The following is a 26,211-nucleotide window of genomic DNA, read 5'->3' as shown; positions in this document are numbered from 1 at the left end:
TAGATACAAATGGAATTCTTCACCTGTAAATAAACCACAAGTTAATGCCTCTTACTTGACTGAAAAAATAAATCAGTCTGATTTATTTAGTCTGATAAGATGCTATAGAAAGACAATGAACTTTCCCAGTTAACTTGATTTTTTTTCTGGAAAATAAGGGAGCTCACACCATCAGACAAAACTTGTATTAATGTACACCTTAATAACAAAAATACCTGTGTTATGTATGTAGCGTCAGATATGATCTCTTCTGTCTTTTGCTCCAAATGCTGAAGAACAGGATGAAAGAGAGACTCCTTTATTGCTCTCAAGGAATGGAGGCAGTTGAGAGCCGCCCTTCGAACTTCACTCACAGGACTGCCCAAGTTAATGAGCAAAGATATCACCACTGCAAAAACAGTGAGGGAAGGAGGAGGAAAAGACAACAGAATACACTGAGCAGCCAGAATTTTTCCGCATGTGTCTTTGGAATTACTTTACATTACTTTAATTTACATTTTTACATTTGCAATTTAATTTGTCATCTCTTTTCACTAAAAAGTGAAAACGTCATCTTTTTTACTATAAATCTCTAGACTACGCAAAACCAATGTGAATCTCGCAGATCCATGGCGCTGAACTTCTTCATCACAGTCCTTATATTTGTGATTAAGCTCAGAGAGTTCATAAATTGCTACTGACTGCCACATCCTTATACTGCACAGAAAGTAAGGTGCTGTAACTGACTTCTTCAGCATAGCAGAATTTTTAAGTTTTTAACACTTCTAAGATTAAAAAAAAAAAAAGTGGTTTCAGCTACTTCCAAGCTTGGGCTAGTAACTGCAGCAGCGCATCAGCAAGAAAGAGCTGTCTCAACCTAGTGCAGTAGAACATAAATGACCATATATTTATATCCTTCATGGTATAAAATATAGTAAAATAGCACAAAATAAAAAAATACTGTGATTACGTCTTAAGATGAGAGATAGATACTGTTTTACTTTACCTGGAGATGATGGTGATAGCAGCTGTTTCTTTTTTTGGTATGTCAGTGATTCAAGCAGTGCATAGCCAATATATAACGACTGAGTCTGTAGCATTGCACTGACTTCATAGTTCAGATGATTTGAAAGGTTGTAACTGTGAGTCCACAAAATTGAAAGGAATTTGAAGAGAATCTCTGAATCTTTTAGATGTACCTTAAATTTATCAAGAAAAAAAAAGAAAAGAGAAAAAAGAGAAAAGCACTTGGTTAATAACTTTAATTTACTTTACAAACTACTACTCACAACATTGGATAAACTACCCAAATCAAAGGAGTACACAGAAAGAGAACTACAGAGTCAGAAACACTGTCTTTTAGGAAGAAAAAGTTATCGAGTAGATGCTTTTGGGTAAACAGTACTTGCATGTATATAAAAGTCCACATGTTGCTTAACAGCTGGCTTAGTTTAACAGATAATTTGTAGTCAATAGGTATGTAAATACAAGGACTTTTTTTTTAACTATAACATACTGAAAACACATCCATATACGCATTTGTATAGTATGTCAACTGCAGAAGAAAACTGTTATATGCAAAATAAAGAACTTCTATATCCTGTTTCGTGCAGCACTAATCTTAATATTAAAAGCGCTCTATATAAGCCCTGATTTTTTCATCAGTCATACAAAGTGATTTTCAGAAGTCTATAAAACAGCATCTCAGAAGAGCTGGGCAACCAATTTCCTTGTACAGCACAGCTTTCTGTGCTGAATATTCACACTAAGCTTTATTCTTAGCATTTGTCCTGGATTGGCCATAAAGGCTTTATAATAATAGAGCATGGACCAAAAAGTTAACAAACTCTGAATCATACGTGTATCACTGACAACTGCAGACACAGGTCAGGGTGCCTTCTCCCCCATCTCCCCCCCAGTAGCAATAGCTGCTCCAAGAAGATTCAATTCAGTTTTTCACACATCTACATCCAATTGCCTCAACTTTGCTTTAGGACCTTTCTGTCAAAATTTAATGAGGACAGCTTCTGATTCTGAATAAGTTACTTTGTCTGCTAATAGTATCCCAAGTCAATTTAAAGTTCTTGCTCACTACATGATCTGGCAATAGCTGGCGTGCTTTCTGTCCGCAAGATGCTCTCTGGAATCCTAAGAGCTCTTCACGAAAACAGGAGCGCGCTTTCAACATCCTATGGACCGAACACAGCTTGCCAGAACAACTGATACAGCTTCTGACATACTCTTGCCTATTCTCTTTTCCACAAGTCCACCAAGATCTAGGTTCTAGTTATATTAACTGCTAGAGTGGGCAAAAATAACGTCCTTGTCTCTTTCAAATTAAACACCCTCAAAATCAGCAGTACTCCACAAGTGAAAGAAGTAAATGATTACTGCAGCTGTTGCCTTCACTAGGTCCTAGGACATCACTAATCCCATTTCGCATATTCTCTGTAGTTCCTCCTCCCACCTTCTCTTCTGTGCAATATTACCCAGCTTGCTCAGTCAAAAATCCCACCAAAATAACATCCTTCCTTGCCTGCTGACAGCCTTTAACTAGCCAGGCACTGAATCAATCTCTTTAACAGTTCAGTGTCAGTACGATTTCGATAGATCTTGGAGTGACTGATAATTAGACAAAGTTATATACAAGAATTAACGCCAGAAACAAGTTTTGTTATTAAATCATTGCTCTTCTTTGCTTCCTCTGTTTGTGTTTGTCACGTGCTGTTCTTGATGAAACAGCATCAAATTCCAGTAACAGCAGCTTTGTGTCAATTACTTGCTTCTCTTTGCCTCAGAATGTACAGATATTACTCCCTGTCATCTAAAATACAGACTGCCAAAATCCCTTATTCTCTTCACAAAAATGTATCACTTGATGTGGGTGAGAAAACACGAGATGATATTACACGGAAATACGCAATGCGTTCTAGAAGTTTTCCTTTCAATTTTTGTATTTAAAAACTAACAAATTTTACAGAGCAAATTTGCTCCCAGATAGGACCAAAACTTTTAGCTCAAACTTGAAGCTCTTTACCTTGTCCTGCAAATCAGTGTTATCTTTTCACCTTTGCCTCAACTGGTCCATTTATTGGTTTTTCACTTTAGTTTCCTATTACTACATTTAATTAGGGTTAACTAATAAGCTGAAGCTTAAACTTTCTTCTGCCCACAGTACTAGCATGCCACAAGCAGTGTTGCGTGATCAGTTCTCCATTTTTCTCTGTTTTCCTAAAAATTATGTAACTGCATAATAATTGATGACTAGTAATTCAGGGCAACAAATGCAAAAATAATACCTTGAGTAAGAGATTCATCAATGCTCTGTACTGAATAGCATTACTTCCCTCACTGGCTCCACAGACAAGTAGGTCAAACAGCCCCAAAAGGATGTGCAGGTAATCTTGGCTATCTTGATTCAGAGATTCGGGATTCCACCAAGTTTCCTCTAAAAAATACAGGTTATAAATGAGACAGAGTGGATGCACATGAAGAACTTCAGAAACAAAGAGAAAACAGACATTTCTAGTTAAAAGAAGACAATACATTTAGCCGATTTCTTGTTCAAAAGTTAGTAATCTTTACAGATCTCAGTAACAACAAAGGAAGGTTAGGGGAAGCAAGGCTGGCTTGTTTCCAACAACTTCCGAAGACAAAAAAATTAACCTTCCTTCTTCATTTCATTCATATAAAAGACAGTCAAAACCTTAACACCTACCTTTAGAAAAGGAGAGAGGAGGTTTTAGGCCATTAATGAAGTTTTTCAATAAGAACAGAAACATAGCTGACTCCTCTGCATAAGCAGTCTGATCGCTATTCAGCTTTTCTATATATGCAGTCAACAAGTCATTAGGCACCAAAGTTTCCTCTGTTGTTTCAACAGACCAATTTAGGGGAGTTTCCTGCGAAGGAAAATTCATTTTAATGTATACTGTCATAATTTCAGCCAACAGAAGACAGAAATTTAGCACTAAAATCAGCAGTACCTAAATTCCAGCCTCAAAAGTGGTATCCTTATGAAGTGAATTACATTTATGATTTTACATTTAAGCTTGTATTTTAAAAACTATGCCAGCTCTTACTACCATAATTAACAGTGTACGTAAGTGATGTAACAGAAGAATGAAGACCAATCTCCCTAAAATATGTCTTCAAATGGATTAGGAGTTATGGCATTTTGTGCACATTCAGTTTAAACCTTTTATTTTTCTCTCTTCCAGCAACATAACCCATATCTTTCAGATATTTGTATATATAAAAACTCTTTAATGGAATAATCTGAGGTCAGAATAACTAATTACCATGTATTGCTATGTGTGTGTGAGGGGGTGCACACACATGCCCTGCTCACACAGGGTTCTTATACACGAAAAGGCCCCAAACTGTTTCAACAACAAAATAAATCAAGAAAACCCCAGCGGAAATATGGATAAAAACAAAGCAAAAAAAGGTAGCAGAGAGATGCAGAAATACCCTTTCTGAACGTTGTTCCTGCCTCTCTGATGGCTCCTCCCTCTGCCTCCATGTTACCTCGTAGCAAGTGCCAATACAACTGCTTATGGAGCAGCGCAATAAACCATAACCCAAATAATTCAGGAACAATACTTTCAATACTGTTGCAAGGATTTGCTTGAGCCTGCAATTAATAGAATGACTGAATGGTTTGGGTTGTAAGGGATCTTCAAAGATCATCTAGATCCAGGCCCCCTGCCATGGGCAGGGACACCTCCCACTAGATCAGGCTGCTCAAAGCCTCACTCAATCTGACCATGAGCACTTCCACAACTTCTCTAGGCAACCTGTTCCCGTGCCTCGCCACTATCATATTAAAGAATTCCTTAAATCTTCCTTATATTCAAGCTAAATCTCCCCTCTTTCAGCTTAAAACCATTGGTCCTTGTCCTGTCACTACAGGCCCTCATAAAAAGTCTCTCTCCAACTTTCTTATACACCCCCTGTAAATATTGGAAGGCTGCAATAAGGTTTCTCTGGAGCCTTCTCTTCTCCAGCTGAACAACCCCAACTCATCCTTTCTTCATAGGAGAGGTGTTCCAGCCCTCTGGCCCTACTCCGGCACCGCTCTTAGCATAAGCCCTTTTTCATACTCAGATGCATTTCCTTCTTTCCCCTATTGAACAAGCCAGCAAAACCTTTACTCAAGGACTAAACCCCCTGATATTCGTAAATCAAACGGCAACACCGCAAGATGCCACAAGGTAGTTGGCAGAAATGCCCCAAACTTTGTGCCAAGCCTACAGCACTAAAACACTCAATCAGGTGGGATGTCAGCCAAAATCTCTGCAGTTTTTAATTTTTTAATGCAAACCCAATAGAGTGGTTAAAACATAAAAGCAATTCTTAATGGCAGCTTCTAGTACTGCTGACAAATGTGTAGTTTTGCTTTGAAAAGATACGAAGGCGAGATTTTCAGTCCTTCTCAAGGTTTCTGAACTTCTTGCTCTCTGGTTAAAAAAAAAAGATTTCTCCATTACAAAGACAATGACCTCTCCAAACTTTTTACGTCTTACCTCTGCAGAATCACAACCTCTCAGATTTTTTATTTTTTTATCCAAGAAACGGAACACTCTGAGAGCCACTGAAAAATAACTTTCCTTCATCTGTGTATTGCAGCAGCACTGAACAAGCACTGAACCAATTATATGAGTAGTTACTTTCTGTCTCACGCTGTCAGATTCTGTTTCAGCAACAAGTATCAGATCATCAACCTTAAAAAAGGGAGTGGAGGAAAAACAACAATAAAAAGTCTGTAAGACAGTGGGACTTCACTATGACTTTACACTGTGTTTCATTTGCATGTCCAATTAAATCCTTGTTACCTTTATCATCTTTAACAAATTACTGTCTGCTGTAATGGTACTCTTCAAACCCTAAGAATACACAAACATCTGTTTCATGAACTACCCACAGGTATACTTGTTTATTCTCTAGATTTTTTTTTTCAGGAAATTAAAAATTCCTGGAATTTAGTTACACTAATTATTTGTCCAAATAGGTAATAGCTTCGTTTCTTCTTTTCCTTATGCTTTTTTACTCGACTTTATTGGAGTTTTATCTAGATTGTACTGGGGTTTGTTTTTATATATAATAACAAACCCCAATACAATCTAGATAAACATATATTATATTTATATAATAATATAATTATATAATATGTTATACACATAAAATATATTAATATATTTTATTTATATCATTTAACATATAATTTAATATAATTATTTGTATTATTTATATATAATAACAAACACCAATACAATCTAGATAAAACTCCAAAATATGTGAATATATATATACACACACACACACATTTGCCTTGTAGCTTGATGATGGCGTACTAATGCCAAGAAGAGCACATACAAAGTAGAATCATGGAATCGTCAAGGAAGTACTTCTAGATCATGTTTGTTCTACTACAGTGATCACGTGGAAAGTAAGATCTCTTAAGGTAAGGGTAACACAGTACTCATACCATTTGCAGTAGTAAGGAAGAGTCCCCTGAAGTCATGTTTTTAGAAAACAGTAGAATCATTTTTCTGTTGGCCACTCCAATCAACTCTGCAGACTTGCTAGATTTAATTGCCTCTTCAAGATCTGTTCCAAGGTAAAAAATAATAATCAGATACTAATCACAGATACAAATCAGATACAATCACACAAATAACCAGAATACAAATCACATATTAAAAACCTGGTGGCTCAATAATATTTAGAAACAGTCAGAAACATACTAGACAATTTCTTGATCAAGAGGTTTTTAAAGAACTCTATTGACACTCATACCATGACAGCTTGTTAATGACAGCCAGTCTCCTTCAATAAGTGTTTAGGTTCAATTGTTGCAATTTTTCTTTTACTGAATTAGTTACAATTAATGCTTTACCTTCTGGCCAACCTTTCAATAAAGGGTGTAAGGAGCAGAGATCAGATTCCGACAGACAAATGGCCATTTTCCAATCTGAAGATTTTGAATTTGCATTAGTGATTACCATAAAAGGTAACAATTGCATTACTGCTTCATCTAGCAGTTCTTTTTTCTCTTTCAAAATCTCGTCTTTGACTAAAATTTTTATTGCTCGCTCCAGAACCTTGTACCTAAAAGAGAACAAGTGATGCTGAAAACCCATTGCTCAATCATACCGGTAATATTTCTTTGATTTGTTCTCCATTTTACATGTCAATTTTCTGCATCCGAATATCAGTGAGAACAAATAAGGAACTCCTGGGAAATAGTATGCAAATAATTAAACATTTCTCTTGTAACTCAGCATAGATACAGTGTAACAAAAAGTGTCTGAAGTGGAAGTATTTGTTTAGAGTTACATTTTTAAAATTTAACTTAAAGAGAAGGAACATAGACTGGAAAAAGGCACAACCATACCATTTTCCATCCTTTGAAAGATCAGCTCTCTGGAAGATGTTCAAAAGACTTGATACTACTACTTCTGGATTGACTTGTTTCCTGAAAATCTGAAAAGTAATCAAGAAAAAGAAATAAATGGATAATAAAATACAAAATAATTTACCATATCATAGTGGAAAATGCATGTGTTATACCAAGTGGAAAAATGGATCACACATCACTAATCGCACTCCTATTGATGATCACGTAGTAAAAATATTATCAGAGTAAACAGAAGTTAGAAGGCTGCCCAGTATGACCTCTTGGTATGTTAAAGCACACAGAATTTATCAAATACAGGCATGTTTGGTAAAATTGATAAACAATAAGCAAAACACTTTATAATTAAACAAGAATTGCTTTTACTTTACGTAGCATCTGTATGATAAAAATAAAAGGCACGTTAAGAAAAGATACTAATGCTTAAAGAAGCACTCACATGCTTTTATTCCTATTTTTTAGTGATTGAGAATGAATGAACACACAAGACCAATTATACTACTGCTAATAATATTCTCCGCTACTACCAGCAGAAGCAATAAAGAGAGACCGTTACTCTAGCTGGAAACAATCAGTACAATGCATACCAGAGTCCTATCCAGTAAACCTAAGCTGCAGTTCAGGACTTTGCCACTATCAACTGACCAAATGACTCTCATATGGAAAAACTCAACTAAGCACTTCTCACTGGTGTAATGACTTGTCACTGCACCATTTTCCATCCAAAAGGCAGATGACATGGCTTATGTTTTTCTAGAAAAATGTACAGGATAAGCAGGAAGCACACTTCAAATAATCAAAGATTAAAATCTGCTTTAGTAGCTACATAAAAACCCATCAATAAACTCAGGTTAACTGCAAACACTTTGGGAAAGATCAGAAAGCAGAGATTTCGGGGGGAATTTGAGGAGGTAAACAACACAAGCCTCCTAAATTTCTGCTGCTTCATCCTGTTAAAGGACAAAAGCGATACCCTAAGGACATGAGCAGAAGAAGGGCAATTACAAAGAATACATTCCAGGCACGCATATTCAAGACCAGCTAAAATCTCACCTGATGTATCAAAACATACACACTTACCTCCAAAGAACTGAGAGCAGACATTACAACGTCTCTGTTGTCATCCTTGAGCCGACCAAAAATTGCTTCTTCTATGAAAGACTGATCAAAGCCTTCCTGAAAAAATAAAGGAAAAAAAAGAGCCTGAAGAAAAAATAATGATTTGTTGGCAGCACAATTTACAGGCTTTTAATGAAATATCTAAATCCTAGTACAAGAAAAGTGGTAGCATCATCTAAATTAAAACTCAAGTAACAGGCAGACTAACTTTCAACAACAAAAGAAAGAAAAACGGAAGTGTCTATTAACTTAGATTTTTATCTTAGACTGCAAGCCGCTTAATAAACAAGAACTACACCCAGACTCCAGAATACAGGAAAATGGTGACAGAAGCGTACTGAAAACACAATGAAAAACAGTGAGGATGACATATGAATAGTTTCATAACATACCATCTTCAACTGAAATGTCTGGCAAACAGCTTTTTGAAGACATTATATATAAAGTCAGTTCTGTAGGTGAGAGATTCAGGACACAAACCTTTGATGTTTCAATAACATCTTTCAAATGCTGAAGAGCCAGGACCCGCACAGCTGGCTGAGGATGATTCAAACTGAGCAGAAGGGAGGTATCAGAGTCTTCCAGAAACTGAAATACAGATTTCAGAGTCATTCACTGCATGTTAAAAATATTTAAATATATATAAGGATAACAGGAGAAATTCTTTCAGCGATATTTTGTACCAGAAGAAAACCTGTATAATTCAGACTCAAAAAGCTTCAATTACAGAACAATGATGTTGTATAACTATTTCAAATCTGGTCTTCTTCACTTTGGCAGACAGTTTTTGGAATATAGCTTGAAAAGTACAGTAAGCCACAGACACCTTTTTGGCCTCGAAAGGCACTACGCTTATCTAAGGATTCTGAGAAAGCTCTAGTGACAATGTCAGTGTGACAGAGCACAGATAGAAACTGTTAAAAAGGCATCCCTGCCAGTCCAATTGTGTGCACTTATCTCAGGAACCTTAAAGGCTAGAAGAGTCACATGCCTTTGTTCTGCATGCCTTGTTTTACTGTTAATCCACTTGTTATTCAGTTGCAGAATCTGTGCCTTCGTTAAATCAGTACAAAAACACATTAAACACTTTATGTAGTTTATCACCTTTTCCTAAGAGCTCTCAGTTTTTGAATCATTGCAAACAGCCGCCATAATACTAACCATCTCTTAATAATAAATTCCTTGGACAGATCTGTTGCATTCATGGTTATTCTGCGTTAGGCTGAGTTTCAATTGCTCTTCAGAAATGGCACAGGAAGAACTCTGTAACCACTCTATTCTTCCATATTCCTGACTGCAAACATTCATAAAATCAATGCAACAAAAAGGACAGAGCCACCTTCTCTCAACAGCAATAAAGTGGTTTGTCAACTTTGCCAAAACAGACAACTCTGACACTGACAAAATCTGTAAGATGAGGTCTTGCTGGGCACCACCATGTCGTCACTATCGACCACTACAGTATACGTAGTGGACATGTTCCTAAGGGAAAAAAACACTGACAGCAATCGAGGCAGGTGGAAATGTATAAATTTTAACCGTGAAAAAAAAGCTCACACTGTTCATGGTAAACACGAACTTAAAGGATCTGATAGCTTTTGATTTCCCCATAGTTTTGATCAAGGCTCACCCCCAGATCACATTTAAATAAGTTGGGGTTTTTTGTTTCGGTAAGAATGGTAGACATTTTGTTTAGAAAGAGGAAGAGAGAGCAGAACTTTGCCAAAATATCAGCATTTTGACAGTACAAGCAGGTAAAGGCTAGGACCATGAACTGAGCTTCTACCTACCTTGTATTTGCCACAGCTTAATGAAAGAGAAATAAATTGGTGAAAAAGATTTTGCTCAGCCTCATCTGTGCAATCTTCCAGATGCTTCTCCAACACAGAGTCTAAGGCTTTAGGATACCTGCCAACAGACAAAACCCCCAAAGTTTTCCACAGAGCAGTACAGAAGAACACATATTTACTAGGGAAACAGAGGAAGCCGAATGCACACGCACTCATCTGAACCAGCTATTTTAAGTAGCTTTGCAAAGGCAATCAACCATTAAGTCTTAACACAGATGAACGATATGCAGACGACCAGGGTAAATAAATAATAGGTAGAAAAGGTCATGCTACACAACAAACAATTTCACAAAGCCAGTAGGTCTGCATTCACATATTACAGTTATAACAAAAGGACAGATCAGTAAAATAAAATTTGAACGAAGATTAGGAGTCAGTTATTTTTACTGTATTTAATTGGGCAAGAATATAGCACTTACTACACCCAACAAGCCAAGAGCACAGATGACATCACCCCTCTACAGACTGTGGGTCTGTCATAGGAAAATGGAACTTACTTTGTCTCAAGAAGTCTGATAAGAGGAAGCATCTTTTGATTGAGTGCAGCCATTTTGGCGGGATCAGATTCAATCTCTGTACCACAGGAGATAAACTCTTCAAGAAACTTGCTAAAATTACAAACAAAAGAAAAAGCCACCATTTTTTGGATAGTACAGGTTTCATCAACATTATAAAGCACACATTTGCTCCTGGCCTGGAGTTTCACTCTGTCCTACAAGTACCCTCCATGAGTGCTAAAAGCATAGCTCTTCTGGATTACTGAATGTTTCACCTTCAAAATCCAGGTTTGGAGTTAACTTACGAACTCAGAAAAACATCCTCGTATGACGCTAATGCCATTGTCAGGAATTAGTTGTTATTAAACCAGAAATTACTACAGTACTGCAGAAGAAAAATAATCAAAGTTAACTCACGAAGCCAACAGGTGATCTAAATCCTTTTCCAGTGGTATACTCTGAATAATAGCTTCAAGATGTCTGATGTAAATCTGATTCTCTGTCTCCTCAGATTCTTCTTGTTCCTCTAAGGACAACGTGTAATCATAAAAGATAAACAATAGTTTGAGAATAACCCCCTCATACTGATTAAAGCTAAGAGCTTATATAGGCATCATCATCTGGTGAACCAAACACACAACTTAAAGACCACTATGTTAGTTGATTATCAGCCGTAACTCTCCATGAAATGCTAGCAGTGCTTTATACGAATGTCATTAAAATGCCAAAGGCTGTATTACTACCAATAAATTCAAGTAAGCTTTGGAACGTTCCAGATCTGCTACTACAACCTGTGCAACCCCCTAAAGCACTCCCTGGCGTGAATCCGGACCTTTGCAACAAAAGAGCTTTCCCAAACACGATTCAGCAGTTACAAGTCCACAGTGCAGTTTTACTAGTGCATTGCCACTGCTACACAGCAGTCAGCCTTGCTGTCCTAGACTGTTCCCAAGCACATTAAATTCATGAGGTAAACATAGATCTCCACTACTTAAACTGCATATGAAATACATGTAATCTACCTAAAAATGATTTTGCAGTACCGTAATACATCTCTAAGAGTCAGAAATTTCATACATCAAAATTAAGTTACTGCTAAAATACTGCAAACCAACATCTAAATCAAAGCAATATAGATATAACAATGCATAAACCAGCCTCCTCTGTAGGGCCTCTGTAGGAAAAAACAAAAAGTAACATACACACACACACACACAAGCTCAATCAGGTCTTCACATAGACTGGCACAGTTTTAATGGCAGAAGCAACTAAAATTACACAGCTACGTCACTGACCGCAGCCATCTGTCCTTAACACTCAACAAAATTGTAAAAATGTATGCTAACTTACCTGTATCACTTTTCATGACAGTGCAAACAAGGTGAGGCAACAGGTAACGCAGAAGAGGAGAGATATCATAGCCTGCTGAAAGGCCCTGCAGAAGCGTTACCAGTTCTGGGGTTTTGCACAGGTAATTAAATGGCCTGCACAATGGAACAGGGAAATAAAAAAATAAAAAAAGTATGTATGCATGTCTGGGTTACCAACACTTTCAAACCATGCAGACTTCCTAGGATTCAATTTTCAGCATCAGGTAACAGCCTCATTATAAACAAATTCTGAAAAGATTCAAAGGGTTCCACTTATTGCCAGAGGTTTGCTGGCGCATTTAATATCCAACAAGAAAGCAAGGTACTGCCAGTCATGTTGAGCACAGCTGCTACAATGGCACAGTGAAGTAGTACAAGAAAAAAATAGTTTTATGGATTGCATGAAGAGATTTCCTCACATTGCAAGGAGCATATCTGTTACTCAAAGGCAGTAAAAGGAAGGGAGGAGAAATAATACCTCAATGACAGGAGATCCTCAAAGAGAGTAGAAGCAATTTCCCTTCCTGCTAATAAAAAGTTTCTCTCATCTTGTCTCCTTTTATACCCACCTGGCTGGATGCTGCATAATGCATCAAGCACGCCTCTCCTTAGTTCCTCACACCTTATCTTTTAACCCACTTTCCTCTTCTACGACTGTGTTCAAGTATGTGGAAGGTAATCACTGTACGTATCCCAGCAAAGATGTATTCTGTTGGAATACCCACACTAACCTCTCTGCCAGCAAGCAAACTCCCTGTAGCATGCAGGATTTCCATCACCGTGTTTAACCACACGTTAACAGCACAAACTAACTGTATCAGGGCAGACAAACCAATGGGAATGAAATACTACATGTACTTCCAGAACGACTTGTGGGACCAAAGAATTGGTGGTATAGCAGCACTTACACTTCAGGTGTTAAACTATATGAACTCAAAGCCCTTCTATTGAAGGGACAGAACTTCTTTTTTTCCAAGCTATTCAAATAACCTCAAATTTGAACTACTGTTATTACGCTGGCTTCTCTTCCAGGATTCCCACTTTCAAGAAAACCTCTTACTGGCCGAATTCAGTTTTGCACATTTACAGCAATCCTTTACTGAGGGAAGTGGCAGGAGAGGGACCAAAAGGTTAACAGACTCCTTAGCTGTAGTGAGCATACAAATTTTCAAAGTAAGGCAAAGAAAATTCTGAGCCCTTTGAAATGTCAACTACCAAAATTTCTGATATTAAAGTAATCCTTTAATGAGGAGGATAAAAAAAAATATCACGTTAGCAAGGTGCAGTCTAAACTTTTTCAAAGTGGAAAACTGAATTCACGTAGACTTACTTTTTCCCAAGTTTGTCTCCTTTCTGAGTTTGTAGAAGTAGGTTCAAGCACGCCATCCCATCCCTGGCTAATGAGGGCACTTTAGATAATGTCTTGCTTATCTGTAACATCAAGGAATGCACCAAGGAAGTCTCCACTGTCACTTTTACTGTCATCTGGCAGATTATCATGTATGTTGCAGCCCTGTAATCCTGTACAGAGGATTTCAATCCCTAGAAAAAGAGATAAAGGTGGATTTTTAACACACACAAATTAAAAAAAGAGAGTATATTAATATAAAAATAATTTTCATTCTGACATCCATGGAATCACATCACCTTCTTCTCCACTAAGAGAAGAAGGACACTCCTTAGAAGTGTTAACTTCTAAGGGATCAAGAAGGAAAAGCTGTCACACAGGATGCACACATACAGAAGACCCATCCATTAACTGCTGCTCTGTTCATTAACAGAGAGCCAATCCTGGAGGGTCAAGAGGATATTAAAGCAGGCTGTCCACCCTGACTCTATTTCCTCATTGTTTAGCACGATAAGTCTGTAAGGCAAAGATGTTCATTCAAACTGTGTATCCATTTCTCACAGCTCCACTCCTCATGCAGAGTAGGAAATAAAGTTCTTAAAAGTGCTCACCTGAGGCAAGAAAAAACGTTATTATTCATGGACCTTCACCTGCCTGATGTTTCAAAGCAGGCTAAGAGTGGCATGATACATTTCACACAGAACGTCCCTCTTAAATGTTATCTGCAGTCACATGTCTGCAGAACACAGTACACTTCATCACACTGGAAGGAAAACAAAATTTTGTGTACCTTTTGGATGTAAGGGAGCAGCATAGAGACTATAGCGTCTGTTATCTTCTCTGCGGCTCCAAGAGCTGATACAATGGTGGAGGCATAAAACACAAGAAGAACTCTCAATTGAGCGGAGTTGCCAGAACACTCTGAAAAGACCTACACCACAGAAAAATCATTTGTTCAGACAGGAAAAGTGGAAATGCACGTACGGCTTACCCCCAAACCAGCAAAATCTCAGAACTCCAGCATGTAAGTTCTACTAGCTCCTGCTGGCACAACTTAAGTCATCACCTCCTCCTAGCAGTAACCCTCGACAGAGGTTACTGCTCCCCCTTGCACACAAAGTAGAAGGAAAAGGGTGCTATTGCTCAGCTACTGTAGTTAATCGTAGTAAGGTAACCTAAATCAGTAGTGATTTTGGTGTATCGCTCAAGACTGAGGACTGGACAGCCAAGAAGCTGACCGGTATATCTTTAACACCCCCTACTATATCTGTGAACAAACCCTGTTATTGCGTGTGCTTTACTTACTTTGACAGTACATGCATTCTAGTTCTCTAAACAACTGGAACTGTAGTACATCTTGCCCTTCTGAGACTATAAAACTATAAAACTATTTCTCTATTTGACATTAACTGAAAAAACAAATAAATCCACTCACCTTCTAACGTTCTCAATTTTAAGTTCTCATTAATATTTGAGGATGTACATTTAAAATATCTGTGACATCCTCCAAAAGAGATACCCAAATTCAAAGCACAGTTACAAACTAATAGCAGGAATGACTTTATAAAAGAATTTACGACAATAAAGCACTTTAAAGCAATACAGTATCTTTAAGTAATACAGTATTGCCAAATTGTTTTGTCATGGTTCATTGGTTCTCAGCCACTTCCTTACAAGAATTTCTGATAGACTGTCATCTATACTAAGAAAATGATTTTCATCTTGTTTACTAACAAATGACTCCTTTTGCTATTTGATATGTAATTCAAAATATGAGTAAATAGCATAATGCTATACAAATACAAAGATGGGTAAAACCAAGTGACAACAAACAAATCATGTTCTAGAATAAATGAACAACCTTCACAGATTTTGCCACCAGCCTGCAGATGAAATCCATGAAATCCAGGTCTTTGTAGCAGTGTGTAATGACTGTACCCCTTGCAAGCGGGACTCCGGGTTTCTTTACATGGTGAAAAAAGTAAAATTAGAACACTCAAAGGTAAAGTAAAAATTAATATAATCTCTAAATTAATCCTACCAATCAGTTAACACCATTTAAATTGCAACAAGTAATGGAAACCCACACACCGCCCTGGAATTTTTTGTGTCCACGTTAAGACAGATGATGAAGAGCATTGCATGTAAACTATATTCAAATAAGCATATATTTTAGTAATTGACATATCTTCTTAGCAGTAGCAAATACTTGCACCTTAAAAGCATACTTTCACTTTGACAAAACAAAGAGTAATTACAATCAAAGCTTCTTATAATTAACTGCACATTTAAAGAAAAATAGCAGAAACAACCGGTGGGCATCCAGGCTCTATCCCTGCAATTAAATCTTTCAGTACGGTTCTACAACTAACCACATGAACAGGTGGACCATATTCATAAACCTAGTAACAGAGTCAAGACATTATTAACGAAATCCCTCACGTTTCTCCCAACTTGCATCTGTTAAATACGTTACCCTTATTGGATCCATCCAATGCCATTTATGAGTTGGGCTTTTTATATCCAAAAGCTGAATAACTCTCACAAACAGATTAGTCTCATGATATGGCAGAACACAACCAATCAAACTATCTTGATTGTAGAGATGGATGTGAAATCTAAGGAAAAAACAGTTAAAAATTAGCTGGAATTCCAAAAAAAAGAGCCAGCCACGTTCTGCTCAGAACACTTGGTTAACACGCTTTTAAGCAAGACAAGAGATGATTGTCATACTGACTCAGACACACGGCCCATCTACAGTCCAGAATCCCAATGTGGCCACTACCCTGCATGTGTTGGAGGGAAGAAACAGTCCTAGAAATTTTTTTCCTCACTCTCAACAATTTCAGGTCCCTATAGAAATTAAGATTACCTTAGTTTCTTCTGCATAGATTTCAATATTAAACTAGACATTACAATAATCTAGTATGAATTTCAATATAATACATACATAAAAAAAATTTGTGATTCAAAGGATGTATCAACAAAATCACCCACTCTTTCATGACCTGAAGTATTATACTTTGTGCATCTGGGTGGGTTAATTTATATAAATAAATACATCATCATTTCACAAAACACTTGGTTTGTTTTTTCTTCACACCTTCCTACATAACCTTGAAATAAGAACACTTATGTTATAATACAACGGCATGCTATTCGCAGTTGACAGTTAATATTGAAAATTAGCTATTTCACACAGCCCGTTTCTAAAAGTATATTACATAAATGCCTCTCTAGACTCTCTGTAAGATGGCTACAGCTGGGCAAATTTGGTGAAAGCCAGGCAAGGAAATAACTGCTTTTGTATAGAATATCATGACAGATCAAAATTTTCACAGAAATTTATCAAAAGACAAAAATCTAATTGGCAAAGAAGAACACCTGGCCTCATAAAGACTAAGCCCAAATGGATATTTTTAACATTTTAACCTGTATTTACAGACAACTAAAGTATTCAAAATTGTTCTCATTGGGGAAAAAAATCTGGTATTTCTAGTATCTATTGACATGTAGGATATTCAATGGATTACCTGTGAATCAGCCATTCAAGGCACTTCTGGGCTGGCTTGAGCATAAAGTAAGGGGACAGGTGAATCAGGAACAATGAAATATTCTTATTCAGCTCCTGATTTACCGCTTTAGACTGAACACTGCGTTCCAGGCCTTTGGACATGGAACTAAACAAACTGGACTGGAACACTTCAAATGAAGGATCAATCCCCATCAGCTCTTCTAAGCCAGTGCATCCTGTGGAAAAATAAATGGAAGAATGCTTTAAATGCAACAGCTTTATCCACCACTCCTACCCACCTATCTCCTCACTGGCATATGCAGCTTCTTTGCTATACTGGTATATATCATCCTCACTAAGCAAACCAAACAGTAAACAGGCCTAAGACCAAAAACTTTTGCTATACTTCAAGTACTTCTTAACTGACGAAGAAAAAGAACATTAACAAGTATGAGCTCTTGCAGCAACGAAGGCCAGCAGCATCCTGGGCTGTATTAGCGAGCGCGTAGCCAGCAGGCTGAGGGAGGTGAACTGCCCCCTCTATTTGTGCGACTGCATCTGGAGTACTGCGTACAATTTTGAGCTCATCAGTAGAAGAAAAACATCGCCGTACGGGCATTGAGTCCAGCAGAGGAATGCCAAGATGGTCAGGGGACTGGAATATAACATACAAGGAAAAGGACGAACTGGGTTTGTCCAGCCTGGAGGACAGAAAGACAAAAGGAAGTCTTCCTACTTAATGGGATATAGTGTATGTAGGTTACCGAAAAGATGGAGCCAGGCTCTTCTCGGAGATACACGATGGAAGGATGGAAGGCAACAGATGCAAGATGTAACACAGGAAATTCCCAGTCTGTGTACGGATTGTTTTGTTGTTTTTTTTTTTTTAACACTGGGGTGGTCAAACACTGGATCAGTGGCCCAGTACTGGACCAGAGACTATAAAACCTCCATCCTCAAATTCAGCAGAATACAGGCCTGAGCAACCGGCGGTAAATAGCCCTGTCCTCAGTTATGCTAGTACCAAAGGACCTTCAGAGGTCCCTTCCAGCTATAATTATTCTATGATTTTATACTGATGAAGCAAGCAAAGGTACCTCTTTGAATAAATTAAAATACAATATTCCGTGTACACCACTGGAGAACCATTGGAATTATTTCTTTATTTTACATAAGCTTGTAAATATTAATGGCTAAGCACAAAGCAGACAACTTCAGCTGCAATAAAGAAACCAGGCAGCTGGCTGAAATATGGAAGAAATAAATGATTCTATGCAGCAGTTCTATAGTAACTTTTAAAGAAACTAAAAAATACTGTGTTGCATCAAAAACATATATCTACAATCCTGTTACTTAAAACAGATATATTATATCAATTTTTCTGCTTTTAGAAAACAGCTTTCTTATTCAAGAAGTATCACGTTCCTGAGTAAAGTTCTATACAAAATGTTAAGAGATACGCTCAAAGGGTCTGAAGTGTGCAAACACAGCAACGACTTCTGTCACTTTATATTATTTGTGGCCATAATGTTACCAAAAACCAGGACATCAGCATGTTTTCATGAAATCACAGAATTCACACTGGAAGGAAACTTGGGAGATTCTCTAGTCCAAGGCCCTGGCCAAAGCAAGGTTAGCCTTGAAATAAGACCAGGTTGCTCAGGGCATTATCCAGTTGGGGTTTTCAAAAGGATGGAGAGTATAACCTCCCTGGACAACCTGTTCAACTGCTTTGACTGTCCTCACAGTGAAAAAGGTTTTCCTTATATCCAGTTTCAACCTCTACTATTTCAACTTATGCCCATAGCCTCCTGTCCTCCAGCCATGCATTCCTCTGGAAAGCCTGACCCATCTTGAAACCTCCTCACAGGTACTGACAGGCTGCTATGAGACCCCTCAAAGCCTTCTCTTCTCCAGACTGAATGACACCAGAAACGTTCCTCCCACCAGCCTCCCCTTACAGGGCAAATTCTCCAGCCCTTGACCACCTTGGGGCACCTGACTCTTCCCAATCACCTTATCTTTCATGTGCCCACACACGTGCTCCAAGAGGGCCTGCTTCGTGATTTTCCAATGGACTGGAGTGATGCTGACTAGCTTGTAGCTTCTTGAATTATTTGAACATAGGTTTGCCTTTCCCATTTAGATTAGAAATTAGGAATAAATTTTTCACTCCGAGGGTGGTGAGGCACTGGAACAGGTTGCCCAGAGAAGCTGTGGATGCCCCATCCCTGGAAGTGTTCAAGGCCAGGCTGGATGGGGCTTTGAGCAGCCTGGTCTGGTGGGAGGTGTCCCTGCCCATGGCAGGGGTTGGGACTAGATGATCTTTAAGGTCCCTTCCAACCCAACCCATTCTATGATTCTATGATTTCCCTTTATTTCTACAGCAGTTTTTTGGCTAGATGACTTTTAAAATCACTGGCACCTAAAGGAGCCAAACTCACCGATGGCAAAAAACGTGTCCCTGTCAATGCCAGCCGCTTCCTTGCTGCTGAAGAGCAGCGATGCCACTTCGCTGCGGTTCAGGAGGCTGGGATCGTTCTGGGGAAGCGCCAGCCGCTTCAGCTGCTCCGCCAGGGACGTCATCGCGCCGCCTTTCCAGGACAGGAGCCCCCAGAGAGAAACCTGACGGAAGGAAAACCAAAGCAGGGCCGCGGGTGAAGCGGTTGCCGTCCCCGGCGCAGGCCCCGCTGCCAACCCCCGCCTTAGGGCTGCGCGCACACGTGGGGATGGGCCGGGCCCAGCCACGCCGCGCGAAAAGGCGGACAGCGGCAGGCGGCGACAGCGGCAGGCAGCGACACCTCCCACGGCGACACCTCCCGGTGCCGGTCCCCGACACCGACCTGGCTCCGCTCCCCGCCGCTCCCCGCCGGGCCCCACGTGGGCTGCGCGCGCCGCTAACCCGGAAGCGGCGGCTCCGGCGGAAGGGGAAAGAAGTTCCCGCCTCCTCCTCCCCCCGACCCGAGAGCGGCGGAGGGCGGGAGCTCCACTGAGCACGCGCCACCTGCGGGCACGGCGGTGCCGGCGCGTGGCGGGTCTCCGCGAGGGCAGGTGGCCGTTGAGGCCGTTGTGGCTGTTGTGGGCAGTTTCCCGCACCCGGGCGGGTGCCTCGGAACTCAGCGGCCCTGTGGACGCTTCCTGCCGGTGTGGGGCGGGGGCCGGCCGGCCGAAGCAGCCGGTCCGGGCGGACAGTCGAGGCGCGAAGGCCCGCGGTGCCGCCGGATGCATGGAGAAGGGTCAGTGAGGTGTCCGTGAGGGGCACGCTGTGCTGCTGGCTTTGTGCTGAGCACAGCAAGGCAACAGCCCGGCCTGTGCGTGGGGATCGGCTAAAGGGGGTCAACCTGTCTTAGTAGAACTGGACTTGTTCCACCTCAGGATTTTTCCACATCTGGGATGAGTGATGCTAGGAGAAGTGCAGGACTCCCATGAGCAAAAGGTCTTGAAAGCTACTATAGTGTGTATGGGCTAGACCCCAATTGCAGAACCGCAGAACTACGTAGGTTGGAAGAGTCCTATAGAAGTCGCCTTATTTAGCCCCAGAGCAGGGCCAGCTTAGAGAACGTTGCTCAGAGTTTTGTCCAGTTGCATTTGGACTGTCTGTAAGGATGGAAATTCCACAGCTTCACTGAGACGCTTCTCATCCAAGGTTTGATTACCCTCAGATTAAAAAGAAATTCCTAATATTAAAAACCATGATGTCTCCCACCACTTTGCATTTAAGGCTGCAGGGTTCTGCACCTGGAAGTCAGGGCACAAAGCCAGAAAGGGAACATGGCTTGTGACAAACCAGGAGAAGGTTGAAAAAAGAAAAAGCAGAAATAAAACTGGTTTCCGTTGATGTCAGTGGAGGGACAAAATAATACCAAATGTAACAATTTCAGCACCAGATCTGTAAAATTATTTCCATATATTGTTGAGAAGCTGTATAGCTATGGCAGAAATAAGAGTTGATCACATAGTAAAGCTGCCTTATTTGGCAATCATTTAGCATACGGTAGAAATACAAAAAGCTGGTAGAAGTTTAGGGTTGCAGAGAGTTGTTTAACTGCTTAATTTTATCTGTTAGGAGTATCCACTGATTTCAACAAGACTGTTTGTATGAAGCTAATTCTTTGTAAGAGTGGGAGCAGAGAGAGTAAATGAAGCTGGATGTCTGACTGTGGCTGATTATATTTGCTGGTGCTTTGTCAGAGAGCATGTACTAACTATATATATCGTGTTACTTCTGACGTGGTATTATCTGTATAAAATGACTGCAATTGCTGAGCTGTTAAGTGTTACCGCTGCAGTTTTAACAGTGCTAAGGTGTTTGGAAGATGTTACTGATTTAATGGGATTGCTATTATTTTTCTCATTGTTCTAACACTGAGATTCTGATCATCTAGCAGATGAGCTGGCTAGGGATGTTGCAAAGCAAGAGGCCAATTTATTGCACTTTTCACATTCCCCATGGCTGCTGTGCAGCTTTTTCCTTTATGAAGCTGTCATGTGACCTTATTTTTAGCATAGTTTAAACCTGCATAAATATGCATATTTCCATATGTAAAAATATCAAACATTAAAATATGTAGACTTTGCAAAGGATAGAAAGCTGTTTCTAAAAAAGAAAACCAGTAAATTTTTAGCAATGTCATTCATTATTTGAATACTCTAGCCAGAACAGTAAACTCGAAGTTGTAAATGCTGAAATGTGTTCAGGTTTTCCAGTGCTATCCCACTCTATTCTGTCCCTTGGGGAGCTGCAAGACAGAGGTTTTATACGTTTGTGCTTTCTGTTCCACCCTTGTTTGGTTTCAGAGTAAAGCTGGGATTCCCTTCTGCAGAGGGGAAAAATATTTGTCCTTGATTTAATCCTAAAAAAGTGTTTCCTGGGAAAAATATAAAAACAGAAAGTCTATGAGGAAATACGTTTAGTGGGCTTTGTAATTCCCCAGTGGTAAAGCTGATATCAGAGAGGTCTGCTCCATGCTAGACTACAAAGAGATGCTTTTCTAAACTTAAATCCAAGCCTGTTTCAACCAGTCCCTTTAGCTTCTCAATGCCTGCATCATCACGTAGCTAGTCTGTATGCGTGGAACTCTCATAGCCATCCTACACCTTGCCCGATGGCTGCTATTAAACTGTGTTTGACAGATTAGATTGTCTGTTAAAAAATCTTGAAGTCTTAGAATATAAATTGTCTTATGCTAATTTTTATTTGGAAGAAAAGTGACCTGTTTCAAGTGCTTTCTGTAAGCCTATTCACTCATAAGCATTGGTATGTTTGAAAAGATTTGATTGAGAAATGCAAACACTGTTAAACTTCTAATGTTCTTTACATCTGTGTAAATTTGTGCTACTGCTGAAGCAAATATAATTGATGTCTCTTTATAGGTAAGAATCTAGTCTTTATATTCCTTTCCTTCTATCTCACCTCACCAGCTGTGTATATATAGAGCTATATCTACCTTGGTAAGTAATGCAACCCACTAGGAGGAAATTTGTAGAATGGAGTGGTGCTGAGGAACGCTCACCACACTATGTGCATCTCAGAAGTTTTATGCAGACTAGATCTTGTTCTGCCCTGTAGACCAAAGTCCCATTAGGTGCACTCCCAGAATTCATCTTCTGGTTTGGTTTCGTGTGTAGGCAACAGACAGGGAGGAATTTCATTTAAAGAGGAAAAGGAAATAACTTCTGATAAAAAAAGAAATGTTCAGTAGCGTTCAATTGTAATTGAATTGGAATTGAGTCCTACCTATACAATTCACTGTTTACATACACAGTTAGAGAGTGTTTGTATTAAGTACTCTTAAGTACTCTCAAAAGCTTATTAATTAATTTCATAGGATCATGGAATGTGTTGGGTTGGAAGGGACCTTTAAAAGTCATCTAGTCCAACCCCTCTGCAGTAAGCAGGAACATCTTCAACTAGATCAGGTTGCTCAGAGCCTCATCAAGCCTGACCTTGAATGTCTCCAGGGGTGGGCCCTCCACCACCTCTCTGGGCAACCTGTTCCAGTGTCTCACCACCCTCATTGTAAAGAACTTCTTCCTAATGTCTAATCTAAACCTGCCCTGCTCTAGCTTAAAACCATTGCCCCTTGTCCTATTGCTACATGCCCTTGCAAACAGCCCTTCCCCAGCTTTCTTGTAGGCCCCCTTCAGGTACTGGAAGGCCGCTACAAGGTCTCCCCGGAGCCTTCTCTTCTCCAGGCTGAACAACCCCAACTCTCTCAGCCTGTCTTCGTAGGAGAGGTGCTCCAGCCCTCTGATCATCTTTGTGGCCCTCCTCTGGACCCTCTTGAACAGGTCCATGTCCTTCTTGTGCTGAGGGCTCCAGAGCTGGACACAGTACTCCAGGTGGGGTCTCACGAGGGCAGAGTAGAGGGGGAGAATCACCTCTCTCGATCTGCTGGCCATGGTTCTTTTGATGCAGCCCAGGATGTGATTTGCCTTCTGGGCTGCAAGCACACATTGTTGGCTCATGTCCAGCTTTTCATCCACCAGTACCCCCAAGTCCGTTTACGCAGAGCTGCTCTCTATCACATCATCCCCCAGCCTGTATTGATAATGAGGATTGTTGTGATGCAAGTGCCGGACCTTGCACTTGGCCTTGTTGAACTTCATGAGGTTTGCACAGGCTCACCTCTCTAGCTCGTTCAGGTCCCTCTGGACCTATTTTTTTTTTTTGCTAAGATGATGCTTCTTTTTCCTTCTTGCACCACCTCCTGTAATCTAGTGAGCCACCATGATTTTGGATTGCTAAAACAGTTCTGAAGGAGAGGGAAGAGAGCCACCTTCTGTGCGCTTCACCATCACTTGCTAATCATCTTGCCGTGTTCCCTTATATTCCACTATGCCATCCCCGTGTCATTTCTAATAGGGAATGGGACAGTGCCTGACATCTAAAATATGATCTGATTGCAGCGTAACGAAGTAATATTAAAACCTTTCTAGGATATGCAAAGGAGACTGTAACTTCCTTAGCGTGTATCAAGTTCTCTTAACTGTTTAAGCAAAAGTAGGTGTTAACAGATATGTCTATTTAATGTGGGTATATGAATGCTAAACTGACCTGTAAACTGATCTGTGTTCTGCAGCAGTGGCTTGAACATCTTGTAAGCCAAGGTAATCTTATTGTCAAGGGATATATTTTTTTTTTTTGCTATTGGTTGTAGGAGGCATGCCAAAGTTTTGTAGTTTTGGAGGCTGTGCAGTTAAATTTGATACTCTGAGCTAATGTGTCCTTTGGTCTTAATTTGTGTACATATCTGCTCCCTATTGGAAGTTTAGAATTTATAAGGACACATCTGAATTTATAGAGTTATTGCAATTATCAGGAAGAACAGTGCTTTATTGTGTACTTTAAGGCTGTAGCAATGTATTTTTCTGTGTTTTCAGTTCTCAGCTCACTGTGACAATGCAGCAGTCACCTTTCACCTTTGGGCATTGTAAAGATGAAACAGTACCCTTCTGCAGTCTATACATTGATAAGGCCTTGAGGCCATTATTCCGTTGGCTAAGCTTTTGTTAAAAGCGAAGAGATTGGAGCCATTGTATCATGTAGCAAAGCAAATATGTAAAATGAGAAAGTTAAGATTTATTTTCCCTATCTGCCCTTTCTCCCCTAAGTGCTTATCTTTTTATGCTTACATCAGTGAAACTCAGGAGTAATTCTGATGAGGTCAGTGAAGTTGTATGAGTGCACTGCTGATGTAACTGGAGGCAGAAACAATCAAGCATAATTCGATGGTGGTTGAGGTTACAGAGAATTGCAGTTCTCACAGCTGGAACAGAACTGAGGGGAGAATAATTCTTCAGTTGAACTGAAGGACCGGAAGAAGCTTCCTTGCTAGGCAGTGTATGAAGCACATCATCGACTTACTGACCACTGTGGCAGGCAGTATCGTGTTTCCCTGGCTTTTCTTGGAAAATCTATTGCAGCTTCCCCCAGCCATAAAGTCTCATGTGTAGCTGCATTCCAGATCTAATAATAAATAGAAACCCTCTGGATGGGGTGGCAGGAAGCTATTTTTGGGATTTTACTGTATTGAAGGCTTTCTGGTAATATAAACTGAGGGCTTTTGAATCAAAATTGTTGTAAAGGAAGCTTTTAAATATATATTCTAGATAAGGAAAAATAAACCCCAAACAAACAAACTAGCTTTAGCTAGTCACATGCAGAGAAAGCATCCGCTTGAAAAGGGTAGGTAATAGTCATCTTTCTAACTCTGTATGTATTCACTTGAGGTAGGTCTAGTTTGTCCCAAAAGCATCAAGGAGAGTAAGGAAGACAAATGGAGATGATGAAAAATAGAAGAAAAAACCAGTCCTTTCAGTGCTGTGCTACTTGAAGAATTGTGATTTTTTTTTTTGTTTATTGTGTAAAAACTCAACTAGAAAGTTGGATTTTAACGACTGCACAATTGGTGCAATGAAAAATAGCCTGTCATGATTGCTGTGATTGTGATAGTCCTTTGTCATGATTTGATATTTATTAGGCTGGGAAATACGATACTATGTTTATATGTTAGCTGTTTATTATTATGAAAAGCTACCTGTGCCAGAGAGAGTAGGTGTCATAGATCTACTGTGTGGTAGTTGTGTCACATTGGGAGAACTTGGTAATCAGAGTGTAGCAACGTGGCCATTAGGGACTTGGTTGTAATAAGCAATAAGGAAAGTGTTGTGTACTAGACATGTCTCATCTTTCATAGCAGGGCTCTAAACAGTAAAAGAGACAATAAACTGAAGGATTGGGAGAAGGAAAAAGTGATCATCAAGGAACACGCTTAAAACAGCATACTTTTCTTACTGCAGTATACTATCTTGCTATCGCCTCCCTCAATTCCCTGTAATTCAAGCAACTGACAGTCATTGGAATAGCAGTAGGTCTCATATGGTGCAACTACCCATTCCTGACCTGCAGCTGTTCAAACCTCTATTTGCTTGTCAGTGAGCCATTTGCTGGGTTGTTTTTTTTTTTTAAAACGCTGAGATGAATCACAGCTCTTTCCCTGAAAGAGAAAGAGTGTCATTCCTATTCGGAGGCACTAGATACAAATTTCAGCCTTTTCCCAGGCTGGCCATTGAAGCCAGTGCTGCTTTCATTTCTTCATTTGCCCCAGTCAT

The 26,211-nt window shown here is 39.6% G+C and overlaps 1 protein-coding gene across 4 annotated transcripts in view; it reads right to left on the bottom strand.

Annotated features, from left to right (window-relative positions):
- Positions 1–20,111, bottom strand: part of HEATR1 (HEAT repeat containing 1) — a 40,156-nt gene extending 20,045 nt beyond the window's left edge. For 3 of the 4 annotated variants that reach the window (XR_012586139.1, XM_074580042.1, XM_074580044.1), the window contains exons 1-21: positions 19,941–20,111; positions 19,542–19,722; positions 17,117–17,333; positions 16,060–16,201; positions 15,445–15,546; positions 14,374–14,514; positions 13,566–13,777; positions 12,216–12,349; positions 11,283–11,391; positions 10,866–10,976; positions 10,309–10,426; positions 8,999–9,106; positions 8,480–8,575; positions 7,379–7,467; positions 6,881–7,092; positions 6,470–6,591; positions 5,508–5,705; positions 3,698–3,881; positions 3,279–3,427; positions 986–1,178; positions 216–388 (exon numbers count right to left, since the gene is read on the bottom strand). Coding sequence is in view for 3 of the 4 variants with exons in the window: in XM_074580042.1 (XP_074436143.1) it covers positions 216–388; positions 986–1,178; positions 3,279–3,427; positions 3,698–3,881; positions 5,508–5,705; positions 6,470–6,591; positions 6,881–7,092; positions 7,379–7,467; positions 8,480–8,575; positions 8,999–9,106; positions 10,309–10,426; positions 10,866–10,976; positions 11,283–11,391; positions 12,216–12,349; positions 13,566–13,777; positions 14,374–14,514; positions 15,445–15,546; positions 16,060–16,201; positions 17,117–17,333; positions 19,542–19,683 (2,952 nt within the window). In the remaining variant the exon portion in view is untranslated. Of the gene's footprint in view, positions 1–215; positions 389–985; positions 1,179–3,278; positions 3,428–3,697; positions 3,882–5,507; positions 5,706–6,469; positions 6,592–6,880; positions 7,093–7,378; positions 7,468–8,479; positions 8,576–8,998; positions 9,107–10,308; positions 10,427–10,865; positions 10,977–11,282; positions 11,392–12,215; positions 12,350–13,565; positions 13,778–14,373; positions 14,515–15,444; positions 15,547–16,059; positions 16,202–17,116; positions 17,334–19,541; positions 19,919–19,940 lie in introns of those variants that run through there. The other variant, XM_074580043.1, reaches the window with a different exon arrangement.
- Positions 20,112–26,211: the final 6,100 nt, after the last annotated feature.

Source organism: Larus michahellis, chromosome 3, assembly GCF_964199755.1.
Source record: "Larus michahellis chromosome 3, bLarMic1.1, whole genome shotgun sequence".
Classification (NCBI taxonomy): domain Eukaryota; kingdom Metazoa; phylum Chordata; class Aves; order Charadriiformes; family Laridae; genus Larus; species Larus michahellis.
This window is presented reverse-complemented; position numbering and strand designations above follow the sequence as displayed.